The sequence below is a fragment of the Sus scrofa genome, chromosome 2 (assembly GCF_000003025.6).
Source record: "Sus scrofa isolate TJ Tabasco breed Duroc chromosome 2, Sscrofa11.1, whole genome shotgun sequence".
In the NCBI taxonomy this organism is placed as follows: Eukaryota; Metazoa; Chordata; class Mammalia; order Artiodactyla; family Suidae; genus Sus; species Sus scrofa.
In genome coordinates, this window is record NC_010444.4 from 77,519,859 (window position 1) to 77,535,448 (window position 15,590).

General features: G+C 55.9%; 3 protein-coding genes across 3 annotated transcripts in view; 1 reads left to right on the forward strand and 2 right to left on the reverse strand.

Moving 5' to 3' along the window:
- Window positions 1-7,014, forward strand: part of MED16 (mediator complex subunit 16) — a 35,920-nt gene extending 28,906 nt beyond the window's left edge. Inside the window, exon 16 of the mRNA XM_005661362.3 lies at window positions 6,453-7,014. The gene's annotated coding sequence lies outside the window, so the exon portion shown is untranslated. The remainder of the gene's footprint in view (window positions 1-6,452) is intronic.
- Window positions 456-6,445, reverse strand: PRTN3 (proteinase 3). Its single transcript, XM_013994800.2, has 5 exons — window positions 3,484-6,445; window positions 2,574-2,739; window positions 2,089-2,230; window positions 1,220-1,450; window positions 456-767 (listed from the first exon to the last, which is right to left on the reverse strand). Exons 1-5 carry the CDS (start codon window positions 3,548-3,550, stop codon window positions 567-569), a joined length of 807 nt encoding a protein of 268 aa, XP_013850254.1. The 5' UTR covers window positions 3,551-6,445; the 3' UTR covers window positions 456-566.
- On the reverse strand, window positions 10,834-14,022 carry AZU1 (azurocidin 1). The gene is made up of 5 exons (XM_005661420.3): window positions 13,630-14,022; window positions 13,238-13,394; window positions 12,671-12,812; window positions 11,806-12,036; window positions 10,834-11,138 (listed from the first exon to the last, which is right to left on the reverse strand). The coding sequence occupies exons 1-5, from the start codon at window positions 13,685-13,687 to the stop codon at window positions 10,986-10,988; spliced, it is 741 nt and encodes a 246-aa protein (XP_005661477.1). The 5' UTR covers window positions 13,688-14,022; the 3' UTR covers window positions 10,834-10,985.

Below are 15,590 nucleotides of genomic sequence, written 5' to 3' on the forward strand. Positions count from 1 at the left end.
AGGGGTCAGCTCAGGCATTGTTGCCCCCTCCAGGTTGCCTCCCTGATAGCCTTTCTGCTTCCTGGCTGGCTCAGGAGCCCCACAGGCCCTGGGCACATCCCATGTTATGACAGCTTGGTCCTCAAGCAGCTGCAGAGCTGGGGGACACAGAGCCAGACAGGACACCCCCAGCCCCAAGGCCAGGGTGGGGCTCCTTGGACACTTCTAGGAAATGTCTGGGGTGACTCCATTTTCCAGATGTGGAAACTGAGGCACAGAGATGGCAGTAACTTGCCCAGGGTCACACATTTTTGGGCATCTGGGGAGTGGGCTTCACTGTGACCTGGGGCCTCCTCCAGCCTCCAGGCCTCTGTTCCAACCCCCACCCTGTGTTCAGGGTTTGGGGACTGGGATGCTGAGGACCCTGGGCCCTCTCCCCCACATCTTCCTGTGGGAAGGACACACAGGAGTCAGGGGGCGTTTCAGCTTTTATTGACAGCTCAGTGGGGCTGGAGCCAAGGGCATGGGGGTGCAGGGGGTGGTCACAGGATCAGAAGCAGACCTGCCGCCTCTGTCACAGCTCGGCCTCAGCGCCTGTGGGGGTTCTGGTTGGGGGCTCCAGGGCCGTCCTCGCCCCCCACGCTCCTCAGCACAGAGTGGATCCAGTTCACGTAGAGAGCAACCCGGGCAAAGAAGTCTGGGAACTGGCCAGTGGCGCATCCCCGGATGACGAAAGAGTCCACGCCCTGGAGGACGCCGTCGCAGATCAAGGGGCCACCCGAGTCCCCCTGGGGAGGGGGCAGGTCGGTCATTCACCCAGCCTCGGGTCCAGCATCAATGGGGCTCTCTCAAGGGAAGGGGCCATTTAAGGATGAAACCTTTTCAGTGTGAGGTTTCCTTTAAGGCACATGGGTGAGAGGGAAATGAGGCCCCTGTGGGGGAGAGTGGGCATTTATTGGCCCCTTGCTGTATACCTGGATCCCAGGATTCTGGGTGTGGCCCCTAGAGCAAGGCTGGGTGGGTAAACCCACACCTCCCCCAGGTTCGACAGGAGCACCCACACTGGGCTGAGGCAGTTCCACAGGTCATCCTGCGAACCCTCGCTGAGAGTGTGCCCACCTTCCAGATGGGGGCCCGGAGCCCAGCCTGCCACAGCTCAGTGAGGAGAAGGCAGGATTGGGCCCAGCTGTCCGCCCACTCCCTCCCCTGGTGGGCCCTGGAGCCCCCTGCAGGTACATACGAAGCAGATGCCAGCGCTGCGTTGGGGCACAAATGTGCACACGTTCTGTGGCCGGCACAGGAAAGTGACCACGGTAACATTGAGCTCCTGCAGAACCCGGGGCTGTGGCTCAAGGGTGCCCAGGCGGCCCCAGCCCATGGCCAGGCACCGGGTGCCGTGGGGCAGCAGCTGGTCCTGCTGGGGGAGCTGGGCCACAGCAACCTGGGTGTTGAGGGTGGCCGGGCGGTCCAGCTAGGGCAGAGGGTGGTAGGTAGGTAGTGAGCCCCCAGCTCCAGGAGCCTCCTCCACCCACTGAGCAGCTCAAAGTGCTTCCACGGGTCTTTGCGCCTGCTCTTCTTTCTGCCTGGCCCCTCCCCTGCCTCAGGCTCTACCTCGGTGGTCACCTCCTCCAGGGTGTCTGCACTGGTCCTTCTCCAAACCTTCCAGGGTTCAGTTTTACCTTCTGAGACCATGAGCCTCCCCTTGGCAGCTTTAGTCACTGTTGCATTCATTCACTTACACAGCATTTATTGAGTACCAACTGTATGCTTGGTCCTGTGCCAAGCCTTGAGGAGCTACTCTTTTGGGGTGGTAGGGGGTATAGTCAAGGGAGATACAGACCAGGGTGAACAGTGAATCGGGGGTGGGGGCAGCTATCACTCAAGTATTGGGGGAGGGGAAGCCTCCCCGAGAAGCCAAGTTTGTACCAAGGCTGGGGTGCGGGGACACAGCTGGGCAGAAGTGGGGAGGCAGCAGGTGTCCCACATGCTGAAAAGTGGCAAATGGCTGTCTCCCCAGCAGGCCATCGGTATCCCAGCCATGTCCCACACCCCCGGGGCACAGCAGGAACCGACTGCGACCTCGAGGCCCTGCTGGCCCCACCCACCCACCTGCAGGAGGAGAACATCGTTGAGCTTTTGCTGTGGGTCATAGTTGTTCTCAAATAGGCGGGCGATCCTGAAAATCTGCTGGGTGGGCTCTGGGGTCTGCAGGTTGTGGGCCCCCAGCACCACATTCACCCGTGTGGGGTTCCTGTGGGTCAGGGCGCTCATTGTTTGTCCCTTAGCCCCTGAGCCCCACCTGCACCCCCCACCCCTTCCTGAGGATGCAGCCCCTCAGTGCCTCCCCACCGCGGCCCCAGGGAGACCCCACTGCCCCCTCGGCATCGCGCCCCAGGGGTTGGACCCCTGACTTGAGCCTCACGCTCCTGGGGCATGGCGGGGGAGGGGGGGTGGCAGGTGGGAGAGCAGGGAAGGTGCTGCCCCATTTGGAATGGGAGGGTTGGGCAGATGGAAAGGGTGAGACCAGGTGAGGTGGGGGCTCCCCTGGACCAGGGCCACCCCACCCCGCCCCGCCCCCACGCAGGAGCACTCACATGGTGTTCAGGCAGTGGGCTGCGGTCAGCACGAAGCTTGGGTGGATCAAGGTGCCCCCACAGAAGTGGCTGTTGGGGGGCCAGGGCAGTTGCAGCGATGCCACATAGGGGCGTGAGTGGGGCTGGGCTTCCTGCCCACCCACGATCTCCACGGCCCGAGCTGCACCTGGGGATACCTGGGTCAGCGGCCCTCACCTGACCCCCCAACCCAGGGCACCCAATGGGGGAGAGCAGAGCTGCAGTGGGACCCCCAGGCCCAGGACCCCTCCGAGCCTCTGTTTCCCCATCTGCAAATTGTGGATCCCGTGGTAGCAGAGAGGGCCTGGGGTCTGCTGGAGGAAACGGGGCTGTGCTTTGGGACAGTTAGCACTGGGGCCAGAGAGCCCAGTGATCATTATCATTATTGTTCCTGAAGGTTCCCCAGCCTGGAGGTCAGAAGGTTTTTAAGGAGCTGGGGTGGGGAGCTGCACATTTTCCAGATGAACAAACTAAGGCCTGGAAAAGCGTCATCGGGGGTGAGGGCAGAGGGGCTCTCTAACTTCTATTCTTCCTCGACGCTGGCAGCATTCATCCTCTGACACACTTATTCGTGCATGCACACTTACTGAGCTTGTGTGTGCCAGGCACTGTCCTGGAGTTCTGCCCTAGGACACCTCCCCAGGGCAGGGGTTGGGGGAGGTCTAGGTTTCGTCCAGTTTGCAGATGGGGAAACGGAGCTGAATAGCCCAGGGCTCGCCTTGCTCTCATGCTCCCCTCTGCTTCATCCTGAGCAGCCAGCGGAGGCCTGCTCGGCCTACCTCGGTCTCCCCATCTGATCTGTGGGGGACATTGGACTGGCTGGTGTGGGTGGACACTCCCCTTAATCCGATGGGCCTAGGCAATGGGACAGACGGACACGGACCCCACTCACCACCCAGCAGCAGGGCCAGCAGGACAGGGGCGAGGGCAGGGCTGGAAGGTCTACAGCTTCGGGTCATGGTCGGACAATTCCCCCTGCTGGCTGCCCCCTCTTATAGCCCCGATTCAGGAGGCCGTTGGGTTGCCCCACACTGGGGCCGGGCATCCCCACTTCCTTCTTCCAGCTCTGGGGTCAGAGCTGCACCCCAGGAAGGACGAGGGGCTTCAGGCTCTGGGCTCTGGCTCCTCAGAGAAGTGTGGGAAGCTAGGTGGTGGCCACCTACCTCATGCAAGCAGTCCTGGGGCGGGCAGGGCAGGGGGCCGCAGCCCTCAGAGTTACACAGGCCCCCACTTCCCAGGGGACACTGCCTCCCCCCTCAGGTCCCCACAGCCCCAGCAAGGCAGGATGTTGCCGGCAATTGCAGGGTCTGGAGGGAGTCCACTCAGCAAACCAGAAAGGGAGGGGTCTCAGCCAGGGGCCTCCTGAGACCCACAGGAGTATCTGTTCTGACTCTGTCTGGGGCATTTGCTTTTCCCTCTAAGGCAGAGCTCTCACTGGGGGCAGTTCCTCCCCCAGCGGACAGACAGGGACACCTGTAGTTATCACGGTGCCGTCAGGGGGCTCCTGGCATCACGTGGTAGGGGCAGTGATGCTGGCTCACCCCTCAGAGCCCAGGACTGCCTGGCATAGAGGATGCTCTAGCCCCGTGTCAGTGGGAGTGGTGGTGAGGCAGGGGTTCTGGTGCAGAGGAGACATGCATTTATTTATGGACTTATTCATAACTGCCTCATTATCATGAAAAACATTGACCTACAGAAACATAGATAGAAGAGCTCACTGAATTGGAGGCCAAAAAACAAGTGTTTCAACTTTTTCTTTTGAGGTCATTTCATGTTTACAGAAATCCACAGGATTCCCGGATTTGCAGCCCCAGCTTCCCCGGGGCCACATGGATCCCCTCCACAGGCCTCTGCAGTGCACAACCAGGACCCCCTTACGTCTCCTGGCATTGGAGCTCTGTTCCTCGGGCCCTTTCTTTGGCGGAGGACTGGGAGGGGTCCTGGGAAGGGCCCCCACGCTAAAGGGGGTCTGTGTCCTTGATAGGAAGCGTGCAGACTCCGGGTCCCTCTGTCACCAAGTGACCTTTTCCCCCCTGGGATCCATGAGGATCTTCTGGGGGATCTTCTGAGCCAAGAACAGCCTGACCTGCATTCTGCCCCTGAGGACTCCTGCCAGTAGCGGCGCCCACCAGCTCCCAATCCCTGCTCCCCTGCTCCCCTGCTCATCAGCCGAGCACTTGGAAATGGCCCCTAGGCCCCCAGTCAGCGCCCAACAGGCACCCACAGAAACCCTGAGTTGCTGTTGAGTTTCAGAACTGGTTTTTCTCATTGGCTGAGAACATCTTTGCAACCAACCCAGGGAGGGCAGGCTGCTTGGTGCCTCAGTTTCCCAACCTGTACAGTGGGGTGGTCCACCCTCCTAGGCGACCGTGGGAGGAGTCTATCCGTCAAGTCTCTGGAAGGTGCTGGGCACACAGTGAGGGCAAGGGCAGTGCATGTGCCAGCCTGGGTACTGTCACTGTCACCCTGTCAAACCCTTACCTTTACTGCCATGCCTCTCCGCAATCTCTGCTTAGTCCACTCAGCACCTGGGCTGGGTCAACCCGCGACTTCCTCAGACCCAGGCTCCTCTGGGAGCAAGCAATGGGCAGTTACACTCCAGGCTCCGGAGCCGCTTGCCTGGGCTCAAATTTCTGCTGTGCTTTGTGATTCTGGGCGGGAAATGCCACCTCTCTGGGCTTTGGTTTCCCCATCTGTTAATAATGGTAGCGATGGGAACATCCCCATCTCAGGGATTAACCTACCTGATACAGGTAAGAGCTCAATTAAGGAGTTCCCTCTCTGGTGCAGTGGGATCGGTGGCATCTTCGCAGTGCCAGGATGCAGGTTCGACCCCCAGCCCAACACAGTGGGTTAAAGGATCTGGCGTTGCCACAGCTGTGGCATAGGTTGCAGCTGCAGCTCAGATCTGATCCCTGGCCCAGGAACTTCCATATGCAGCTGGGCAGCCAAAACAAGAAAAAAAGGGCTCAGTTAACCCTCAGCTGTTGAAAGGGGACACAGACTCAGCCGTGAAAAGGAGAGAAGCCCCGACATTCCTACCACATGGATGGACTCTGAGACCACGATGCTCAGAGAGAGAAGCAGACACAGAAGGACACACAGTGTGTGGCTCCATGGACGGGAAACATCCAGAACAGGCACATCCAGAGACAGAGAGTGGGTTCCTATTTGTCAGGAGCTGGGGGGGGGGGATCTGGGAGTGACTACTGATGATGAAGATGGGACTTTTTTTTAGGGTGATGGAATGTTCTGGAAATAGCTATGGTGGTTGTACAACCCTGTGGCTACCAGATACCACCGAACTATTAAATGGGTGAGCTGTTCGATATCTGAAGTACATGTCAATAAAACTTTAACCAAAAAAGAAGAAGAAACACTCGAATACAAGCTTGCTAGAATAACTGCCCACTGGCTTGGAGCCAGGAGCTTCCCTGGGGGATCATGGCATCAGCGAAGGCAGGAGGATGGCCCCAGGTCCCCTCTCTGCTCCTGGGGTTGGTCACCTGGCCTGGAGTGGGGGAGTGCAGGGGTGGGGAGCTGCCTGAAGGTGGAGGCTTGCATGGTTCTGGGTGGAGAACTAGGGGTCGTGGGGTGCCCTGGGGGTGTGACTGAGAGGGAACCTTCTGGGGCCTCTGGGGGTCGGCTGGCTGGTGGAGGGGAAGTGGGGCTGGAGCTGCAGCCTTGGCCCCTTCCCGCTCCAACCGTAGGTGGCGCAACAGGCAACGGCCTCAGGCCCAGCCGGGAATGGGGCGGGGAGGGGGCCAAGCAGGGCTTAAGTGGACCCGCCCAGCTTGGAGGGGAGGATAGCAGGAGAGGCTCAACTTGGTGTCTCTTTCTCTTTCCCTCTTCTTTCTCAAGGGTGCCGTGTTTGGGGCTACCTGCTGGGACCATATGCCCTTGGACCCAATCCCCCTGGGGCCTCAGCCTCACCTTCGGAACAATGGGCAGATGGTGACTTGACCTAAGTCCAGGTGGGGTCCCTGGACCATTCTAGGCTTCTGAGCCATGGACGTTCCTCTCCGGGCCTCAGTTTCTCCTTGCAAAACAGGACCCATTATGAACCTACAATTCCACTTTTGGGTACATGTGCAGAACATTGAACATTGGGGTTCAAACAAAACTCACATGTCCTCCTTGCACGGGAGCATCACTCAGCCTGAAAAGGAGAGAAGCATCGACACTCCTACCACATGGATGGACCTGGAGACCTGGAGACCACTATGCTCAGGGAGAGAAGGACACACGGCGTGGGGTGCCATGGATGGGAAAAGTCCAGAACAGGCACAGTCACAGAGAGTGGGTTCCTGGTTGTCAAGGGGTGGGAGTGACTGCTCATGTGGATGGGGCTGCCTTTTGGGGGGAAGAAACGTCTGGAATTAGAGGTGATGGTTGCACAACATAGTGAGTTCTCTAAAAACTACTGAATTGTACACTTTATTATTATTTTTTTTGTCTTTTTTTTTTCAGGGCCGGCATATGGAAGTTCCCTGGCTAGGGGTTGAATCAGAGCTGTGGCTGTCAGCCTACACCAGAGCAACTCGGGATCCAAGCTGCATGCCACAGCTCATGTGACCTAAGGCAACAGCAGATCCTTAACTCACTGAGCAAGGCCAGGGATCGAACCTTTGTCCTTCCTCATGGATACTAGTCAGATTCATTTCCACTGAGCCACAAGGGGAACTCCCTACACTTTAAAAGAATGAATTTTGGGAGTTCCCCTTGTGGCTCAGCAGTAATGAACCTGACTGGTATCCATGAGGATGCCAGTTGGATCCCTGGCCTTGCTCAGTGGGTTAAGGATCCAGCTTTGCTATGCACTGTGGTTTAGGTTGCAGATGTGGCCAGATCCTATGTGGCTGTGATGTAGACTGGCAGCTGCAGCTCCAATTGGACTCCTAGCCTGGGAAATTTCATGTGCCACACGAGCAGCTCTAAAAAGAAAAAAAAAAAAAAAGAATTTTGGAGTTCCCACTGTGGTGCAGCCAGCACTGTCTCTGTGGGGAAGTGCAGGTTCAATTCCTGGGCACAGCGTAGTGGTTTAAGGATCCTGTGTTGTCACTGCTGTGGCACAGCTTCCACCCCTGGCTAGGGAACTTCCGAATGCCACTGAGGAGGCAAAAAAACAAAAAAACCCAAAACCAAAAAACAAATTAATTTTCCATTATGTGAATTTCACCTCAATAAATTATTTTTGAATGGTTTTTTTTTTTTTCACCTCAATAAATTATTGAAACAAAAAACCCCAGCCCCTTGGACTAGGACTGTGGAAGGAGGGCCAGGCACACAGCTGGTACGCAATGAGCCTCAGCACCACCACGAGGATGAGGATGGCAGTTCTCTGGGCCTCACTTTCCCCTCTTGTAAAACGGCTTGATAGCAACACGACCAACCTCGGTGGCAGGTCATTCTGGGCGACCACCTAGGGCTTCTGGAGGCAGCGGGGGCGGGGGCGGAATGGGAGGCGCCGGGGTCAGGGCAGGGGGCTCGGGGCTCCACGGAGCCCCACACAACCCAGCCGGGGCGGACCTCTGACCCCTCCGAGCCCCTCTCCTCACCGGTGTGTGGGGCGGCTGCGGGGGTGGGGGGTGGGGAGGGGAGAAGGGCGGAGCTGCGCGATCCCGTTTCCAGGCCGACGGGACATGCCTCTTAGCGGCTGGGCTTTGTGTTCTCCCCCCGGGGGAGTCTGCGGTTTCTCCTCTCCCCTCCCGCGGTGGTTGGCCTCCTCTTTCCTTCCGGCCACGTGGCAGGAACTGTCCCTGATGCAGAGCCAGGTGACAGGTGGGCAGCCCTCAGAGTGGCGCCTGGTTCAAGTGCCCGGACCCGTCGCAGCCCACCCCCCCCCCCCCCCGAAGCAGAGGCGACCCCGCGGGGTCCTTGCTCCGTCTGGACCGCAGGCCTCGCGCTCACTCCGCGCTTAAAAATCCCCCTCCCATGGAGTTCCCGTCGTGGCGCAGTGGTTAACGAATCCGACTAAGAACCATGAGGTTGCGGGTTCGGTCCCTGCCCTTGCTCAGTGGGTTAACGATCCGGCGTTGCCGTGAGCTGTGGTGTGGGTTGCAGACGCGGCTCGGATCCCGCGTTGCTGTGGCTCTGGCGTAGGCGGGTGGCTACAGCTCCGATTCAACCCCTAGCCTGGGAACCTCCATATGCCGCGGGAGCGGCCCAAGAAATAGCAACAACAACAACAACAACAAAAAGACAAAAGACCAAAAAAAAAAAAAAAAATCCCCCGCCCAGGGGGCGAGCTGGCGTTTCAACGGTGGGGGCAGAGGGAGGGTGTTTCCACATCTTCAAAAACCTTCTGTTTCTTTGTGGTGAACTGTCTACCTCCTTTACACGGTTGTTTTGTTTTGTTTTGTTTTGTTTACTCCTGGGCTCTTGTTTTTTATCTTATCGATTTTAGATGCCCGTTATATATATTCTATTATAAGCACATAAAATAAAAATATGTATATACTATGAATATTAATATTCACACAACGGATTTGCTATAATTACATTTTATTGTTATCATGATTTTAAAAATACCTATATAATATGTAATAAATACTAACATATAATGTAATGAGTGATTTAATTTTTATTTTTTATTGGAGTTCCCCGTCGTGGCTCAGTGGTTAACGAATCCGACTAGGAACCATGAGGTTTCAGGTTCCATCCCTGGCCTTGCTCAGTGGGTTAAGGATCCATCATTGCTGTGGCTGTGGCATAGGTCAGCAGCTGTAGCTCCGATTAGACCCCTAACCTGGGAACCTCCATATGCCGCGAGTGCGGCCTTAGAAAGACAAAAAAAAGATCAAAAATTTATTTATTTATTTATTTTTTTATGCCCACACCTGTGGCATATGGAAGTTCCTGAGCCAGGGATTGAATCTGAGCTGCAGCTGCAGCAACATCAGATCCTTTAACACTGCTCCACAGGGGAAGTCCCCATTTTTATTTTAATAAAACAATTTTATTCAGTTTAATAGACTATTATATACATTATTTATTTTTATTTTTATTTTTATTTGTCTTTTTTTTTTCTGTCCTTTTTAGGGCCACACCTGTGGCATATGGAGGTTCCAGGTTAGGGGTCTAATCGGAGCTACAGCTGCTGGCCTACACCACAGCCACAGCAACACCAGATCCTTAACCCACTGAGCAAGGCCAGGGATGGAAACTGCAACCTCGTGGTTCCTAGTCGGATTCATTTCCGCTGCGCCACAATGGGAGCTCCTATGTTCATTATTTTATATATCATTTATTCAATTATGTTTATGTTTTGTTATCTATACATTTTTATTGTCTTATCTATTATTTATATAACTTTGTGTATTACTTAATATCTATATTTTAGTTCTTTCCGCATGGCTCTTTAACCTGTGTTTCAAGTGGCAAATCATCTAAAGCCAGTTTCCTGTGGTCTTTTGACTTTGCTGCACAATACGTAGTTAGGCCTCTATCCCGGGGTTGCACATGCTTGGATTCAAGCAACCTCAGATTGAAAATATTTTGTTTGTTTGTTTCTTGCTTTTTAGGGCCACACTCGTGGCATATGGAGGTTCCCAAGCCAGGAATTGGAGCTACAGCTGCCAGCCTACACCACAGCCACAGCAACACAGGATCTGAGCCATGCCTGTGACCTACACCACAGTGCGCAGCAATTCTGGATCCTTAACCCACTGAATGAGGCCAGGGATCAAACCTGCAACCTCATGGTTACTAGTCAGATTCATTCACAGATCAAAAATATTTGAAAAAAAAATGTCCAGGAAGTTCTAAAAAGCAAGACTTGAATTTGCTGTGCAGGCAACTATTTGCACAGTATTTGCACTGTATCCGGTATTGTAAGTCATCTAGTCCAGAAGGATGTATGCAAGTTATGGGCACATATTACACATAAGGGTCTTGAGCATGGTGGGTTTTGGTTTTCCATGGGGTGCCTAAAGCTAAGCCCCTGCAGACACTGAGGGGTGACTATATTCTCCACCAAAATGGGAGAAGGTTAAGGGGGCCTGGAATCTCTCAGATTTGGGTTCAAAGCCCACTCTGGCTCTGTGACCTCAGGTGAGTCACCCAACATCTCTGAGCCCTGGTGCCACCTCTGTGGGTGCAGATCACAAGAGCCCCTGGTTCTCAGGGTGAATTCAGTGAGTGGAAGCCCCACGGGGTGGGTGCCATTAATGCGGGTAGATGTTCATGCACTCGGCCCCCAGCCCCTGTCCGCCCCCGCAAAGCAAATATCAGGGGCTGCGGAGAGAATGGTAACAGCTTCTTTATTACAGCCTCGACAGAGCGGTCCAGGATGGGGCTTTGGGATGGGACACGCAGCGCGGGAGGTGTGGCAGTGGGGGCAGGGCTCCAGGGGGCTAACAGGCCCCCCTCCCACGGGCTCGGCGAGGGGATCCTTCAGGCCGGCGGGTTGTTGAGAACTGAATCAATCCAATTTCTGAAGAGCGCCACGCGGGTGAAGAAGCCGGAGCTCCTGCGGAAACGCCTCCGGAGGAAGGAGGCCACGCCCTGCGCCAGGCCGTTGCAGACGAGGGGGGTGCCTCTGTCTCCCTGCAGGGGCGGCACCAGTCAGGGCGCCCCTCCCTCCACTCCCGCCAGAACCCCGGCTCCGACAGAGCCCTTTCGTGCTTCTGCAGCCCACGTCCTGTTCCAACTCCTGGTGGTTTGCACGTGCTGTTCCCTCTCCCTGCACGCTCTTCCCTCACCTTTGCTGGGCTTACTCGAAGCTCAGATCTCCAACGCTCCCAGGAACTTCCTGACGCTCCAGGCTGGGCCTGTCCTGTGCATGCCCCCCCCCTTTCTTTTCTTTTTGGGCGGCCCCATGGGCCACAGTTGCAACCTATGCTGCAGTTGGGGCAATGAGGGATCCTTTAACCCACTATGCAAACCAGGGGATCGAACCTGCGTCCTGGAGCTGGGACTACATCATGGGGGAACTCCTGCACATCTCCTGTCACCTTGCTACCTGTCTGACTCCCCCCGACCACAAGGTCTGGGAACTCCTGGCTCCAGAAGGGCAGGCTTTGTTCACTTCCCTGTTGTGTCTCCAGCCCCCACCAGGGCTTGGCTTGCAGTGTTTCATAAATAGGGTCTCTCAGGCTGTTAAAATGCTCAGTGTTTGAAACAGCTGATTCTAACTCCACACTTAATCCCAGGGCCCTGTCTTGGACTGCCTTTCTCCCACCAGGAGCTCATGACCTCTCCACACGGCTCCTACCTGGCTGATGCGGCCCCGGCGGCTGAAGACACCAATGCACATGTCTCTGGGGAGACACGGGTTTGAGGTCACGGTGACATTGAGCACCCTTGGGAAGCGGGAGAAAAGCCTCCTAAGCCGCTGGGTCCCCCAGCCCGCAACTTGGCAGTTGGTGCCAGCTTCCACTGTGGCATTCTGCGGGGGCAGCGGTACCAGGGCCACACTGGGGGTGAGTCTGGCCTCACGGTCCAGCTGGGGAGGGAAAATTGAGTCAGGAGAGGGTGGAACTGGGGATCAGAGCCTCTTGGAGTCATGCTGGGAGCCAGAATGGCAGCAACATGAATTTTGGTCTATAAAGTAGTCTGGTTTCAAATCCCAGCTTAGTAACCTGCTATGGGATCCTCGCCAAGTGACTTTACCTCCCTGGGCCTCTAGTTCCTCCACTATAGAAAGAGAAGGATCAAGCATTCCTACTGTGAAGTGGTTGAGAGATCCTGAAAGTGAAGAGCTTGACCAGGAGATGCACATAAAACAAGGTACCATACTCCCCCCTTCCCCGGCATCAGAATGGCCAAAAAAAATTTTTTTTAATTGTAATACCCAGTGTCAGAAAAGATGTGGATAAATGGGTAGGTTAAAATTCTGTTGGGAGGTGGTGTGCAAGTTGTCTCAACTTTTGCAAAGAAATACGTACAAAGAAGCTCATTGTGCTTCTGCCCTAAGAGAAACACCTGGTAACAACTTGCTTTTCCCCCAGTGGAGGCAAGATGAAGGGACTGTGCCCTTTGCCCTTTGATTTAACCACCAGGCTCCTTAACCTTGGCTCATCCCTCCTTAGCCCCTCAGGCTGTCGCCAGCCCCTGGCCCCACATCACCCTGCACCCACCTGCAGCAGCAGCACATCGTTCAGATTCTGCCGGGGGTCATAGCCGTTCTGGCTGATGCTCCTGATGGAGAATGTCTGCCGGGACTGCTCCTGCTGCCTCAGGTCATAGGCCCCCAGCACCACAGAGGCACTTCCGCTGTTCCTAAGTGGGTGGGGGGTGGGGGGACACACCAGGCTGGGGCAGCCCTGGGAGCTTGTGGGGAAGACCCTGCCCTTTCACAGCCACATTGCCCCTCTGTTTTCAGTTTTTTCTTTGGCTGCGCCCCTGGCATGTGGATGTTCCCGGGCCTGGGATTGAACTGGAGCCACAGCAGTGACAAGGCCAGGTCCTTAACTTGCTAGGCCACCAGGGAACTCCTCTCCACCCCCGTTTTCAGATTGAGACCCTCATGGGGGTAGGCTCTTCCCCTCTTGGGCCCCCCCATTTCCCTCTCCAAGCCCTTCAACCCTTTCCAAGTTCCCCTCCTCTTTGCCAAGCCCCCCCCAACCTACCAGTCCACCCCCTAGTTATGTCCTGAGCTCTCTCCCTCTCTGAGGCCTCCTCCGACCTCGAGGCCCCCTCCTCACTTGCCACGGAAGCAGCTGGCCGCTGTCAGGACGAAGCGGGGATGGACCAGGGCTCCGGCGCAAAAGGGCCTCCCTTGTTTCTGAATGGAGGCCAGAAACGGGAACTCCTGCGGCTGGGCCCTCCTGCCGCCCACAATGTCTGCCAGGGTGGCCAAGCCTGGGGAAGGGGACATTGTAGCTCCCCCAGTCTCAGCCCCATCCCTGGGGAGACCCTGGCCTCCCTTCCCCCAGCCCCTAAAAGGACAGGTATGCACCCTTCCAGGGCCTTTCCCTCCCTGAGTCCTGAGTCCAGGGAAACAGGGGCTGGGGTTGGCTGGTCCCTCCACCCTGGTCTCTCCCCTGCAGCTGGACTGCTGCATAGATGGGGGCCACCAGCTGGGGCAGGCACTCACCAACCCTGGAGGTTGCCAGCAGGCTGGCCAGCAGGGCCAGGAATCTGAGTGCTGGCATGATGGGAACAGCGGGGGGCAGCTGGGATGGTGGTGCCTTATACCCAGTCTCAGCCGTTGGCACCCACACCCTCCCAGGGGCCAGGCCCTCCCAGTGGGGAAAGGGAAGTTGCCCAAGGCCTCCAGAGCCAACTGCTCCTGGGTTGGGCCTGGACACCTCCAACTGCCCATCCGGGCCCTGTCCCCCACTCTGTCCAGGGGAGCCAGGCCTCAGGTATGGGTGACACACAGCCGCACAGCAGAACGTGAGCGTTACTCACGATGCTAGCTTGGTCCAGCTTCCCTGCCTGAGCGCCTGGGCCCCACCACTGCCCACTGGGCCTGGCGGTGAGTCCTGCTGGCTTTTGGGTGTGTGTTTTATTATTATTATTATTATTATTTTTTTTTGTCTTTTTGCTATTTCTTGGGCAGCTCCTGTGGCATATGGAGGTTCCCAGGCTAGGGGTTGAATCGGAGCTGTAGCCACCCGCCTACGCCAGAGCCACAGCAACGAGGGATCCGAGCCGCGTCTGCAACCTACACCACAGCTCAGGGCAACGCCGGATCCTTAACCCACTGAGCAAGGGCAGGGACCGAACCCGCAACCTCATAGTTCCTAGTCAGATTCGTTAACCACTGCGCCACGATGGGAACTCCTATTTTTTATGTTCTTAAAACAGCTTTATTGGCATATAATTCACCCATCTAAAGGATGCAGGTCGGTGGTTTTTAGTGTCTCCAAAGAGTTTTGCAGCCATCACCATAATGTTAGAACATCCCATCTCCCCAAAAGGGATCCCCGTTCCCATCAGCAGTCATCCTTCCCCCCCCCCCCGGCAACCAGGAACCCCCCCCCCCCCGTGTCTGTGGATGTGCCTGTTCTGGACGTTTCCCATAAATGGAATCATGGGCTGTGTGGCCTTTCGTGTCCAGCTTTTCACCTCCATGATTTTGGTGGGGTTTTTTGCTCTTTAGGGCCACACCTGCAGCATATGGAGGTTCCCAGGCTAGGGATGGAATTGGAGCTGGAGCTGCCCGCCTACACCACAGCCACAGCAACGCCAGATCCTTAACCCACTGAGTGGGGCCAGGGTTCGAACCCAAATCTTCACGGATACTAGTCAGGTTCTTAACCCACTGAGCTGCAATGGGAACTCCATCTCCTCCAGGATTTTTGTCTGTGGGTGCCTGCCGTCAGTCTGTGCATCTGTAAAGGGGGCAGGCATGGCCAAGGAGTCCCTGGAGCCACATGGTGCTTGACAGGTTATTGCCCCTTCCCCATTCTCGAAGTAGGGTCCTCAGAAGTTTCAGGCGCCGAGGACCTGGGCAAGAGATGAGGCCAAGGAGAAAGGAAAACAAGGCTGAAGTGTTTAAAATATGTAAAGAATTTTTCCAATTCAACAACAAAAAGACAAACCAATTACAAATTGGCAAAGGGTTTGAATAGGCATTTGCCCAAAGATACACAGATGGCCAATGTGCCATGAAAAGATGCGCAAAATGATTACTCATCAGGGAAATGCAACCCAAAACCAGAGTGAGACACCACTTCACACCCTCTAGGATGGCGCCAACAAAAAAGGCAGAACAAATAGTGTTCGCAAGGAGGTGGAGAAACTGGAAATTCATCCATGGCTGGGGGAAGTGTAAAGCCGTGAAGCCTCTGTGGAAAGTCTGGCAGCTCCTCAAAGCCGTCAACACTGAATTATCACATCACTCTACATCCCCCTCCTAGGTGCGTGCCCAAGAGGACTGAAAAGAGAGCCTCGAAATGCTGCATGTACATGCTCACAGTGGCCAAAACATGGACACAACCCAAAAGTTCTGCAACAGACAGATGTGTCCCCCTCACACAGAGCATCACTCAGGCTGAAAAAGACAAAAGACCCGACACTTGCTACCATGTGGACGGACCTGGAGACCAC

Coding starts and splice junctions, on each gene's coding strand:
- PRTN3 (XM_013994800.2), bottom strand. CDS start 3,550: ATGACCCGAAGCTGTAGACCTTCCAGCCCTGCCCTCGCCCCTGTCCTG. Junction 2,740..3,483: donor GCTGGCCCTGCTGCTGGGTG/GTGAGTGGGGTC, acceptor AGGTATCCCCAG/GTGCAGCTCGGGCCGTGGAG. Junction 768..1,219: donor GCAGCGCTGGCATCTGCTTC/GTATGTACCTGC, acceptor CCCCCTCCCCAG/GGGGACTCGGGTGGCCCCTT.
- AZU1 (XM_005661420.3), bottom strand. CDS start 13,687: ATGCCAGCACTCAGATTCCTGGCCCTGCTGGCCAGCCTGCTGGCAACC. Junction 13,395..13,629: donor GCTGGCAACCTCCAGGGTTG/GTGAGTGCCTGC, acceptor CCCCTTCCCCAG/GCTTGGCCACCCTGGCAGAC. Junction 12,037..12,670: donor ACGATGTGCTGCTGCTGCAG/GTGGGTGCAGGG, acceptor TTCCCTCCCCAG/CTGGACCGTGAGGCCAGACT.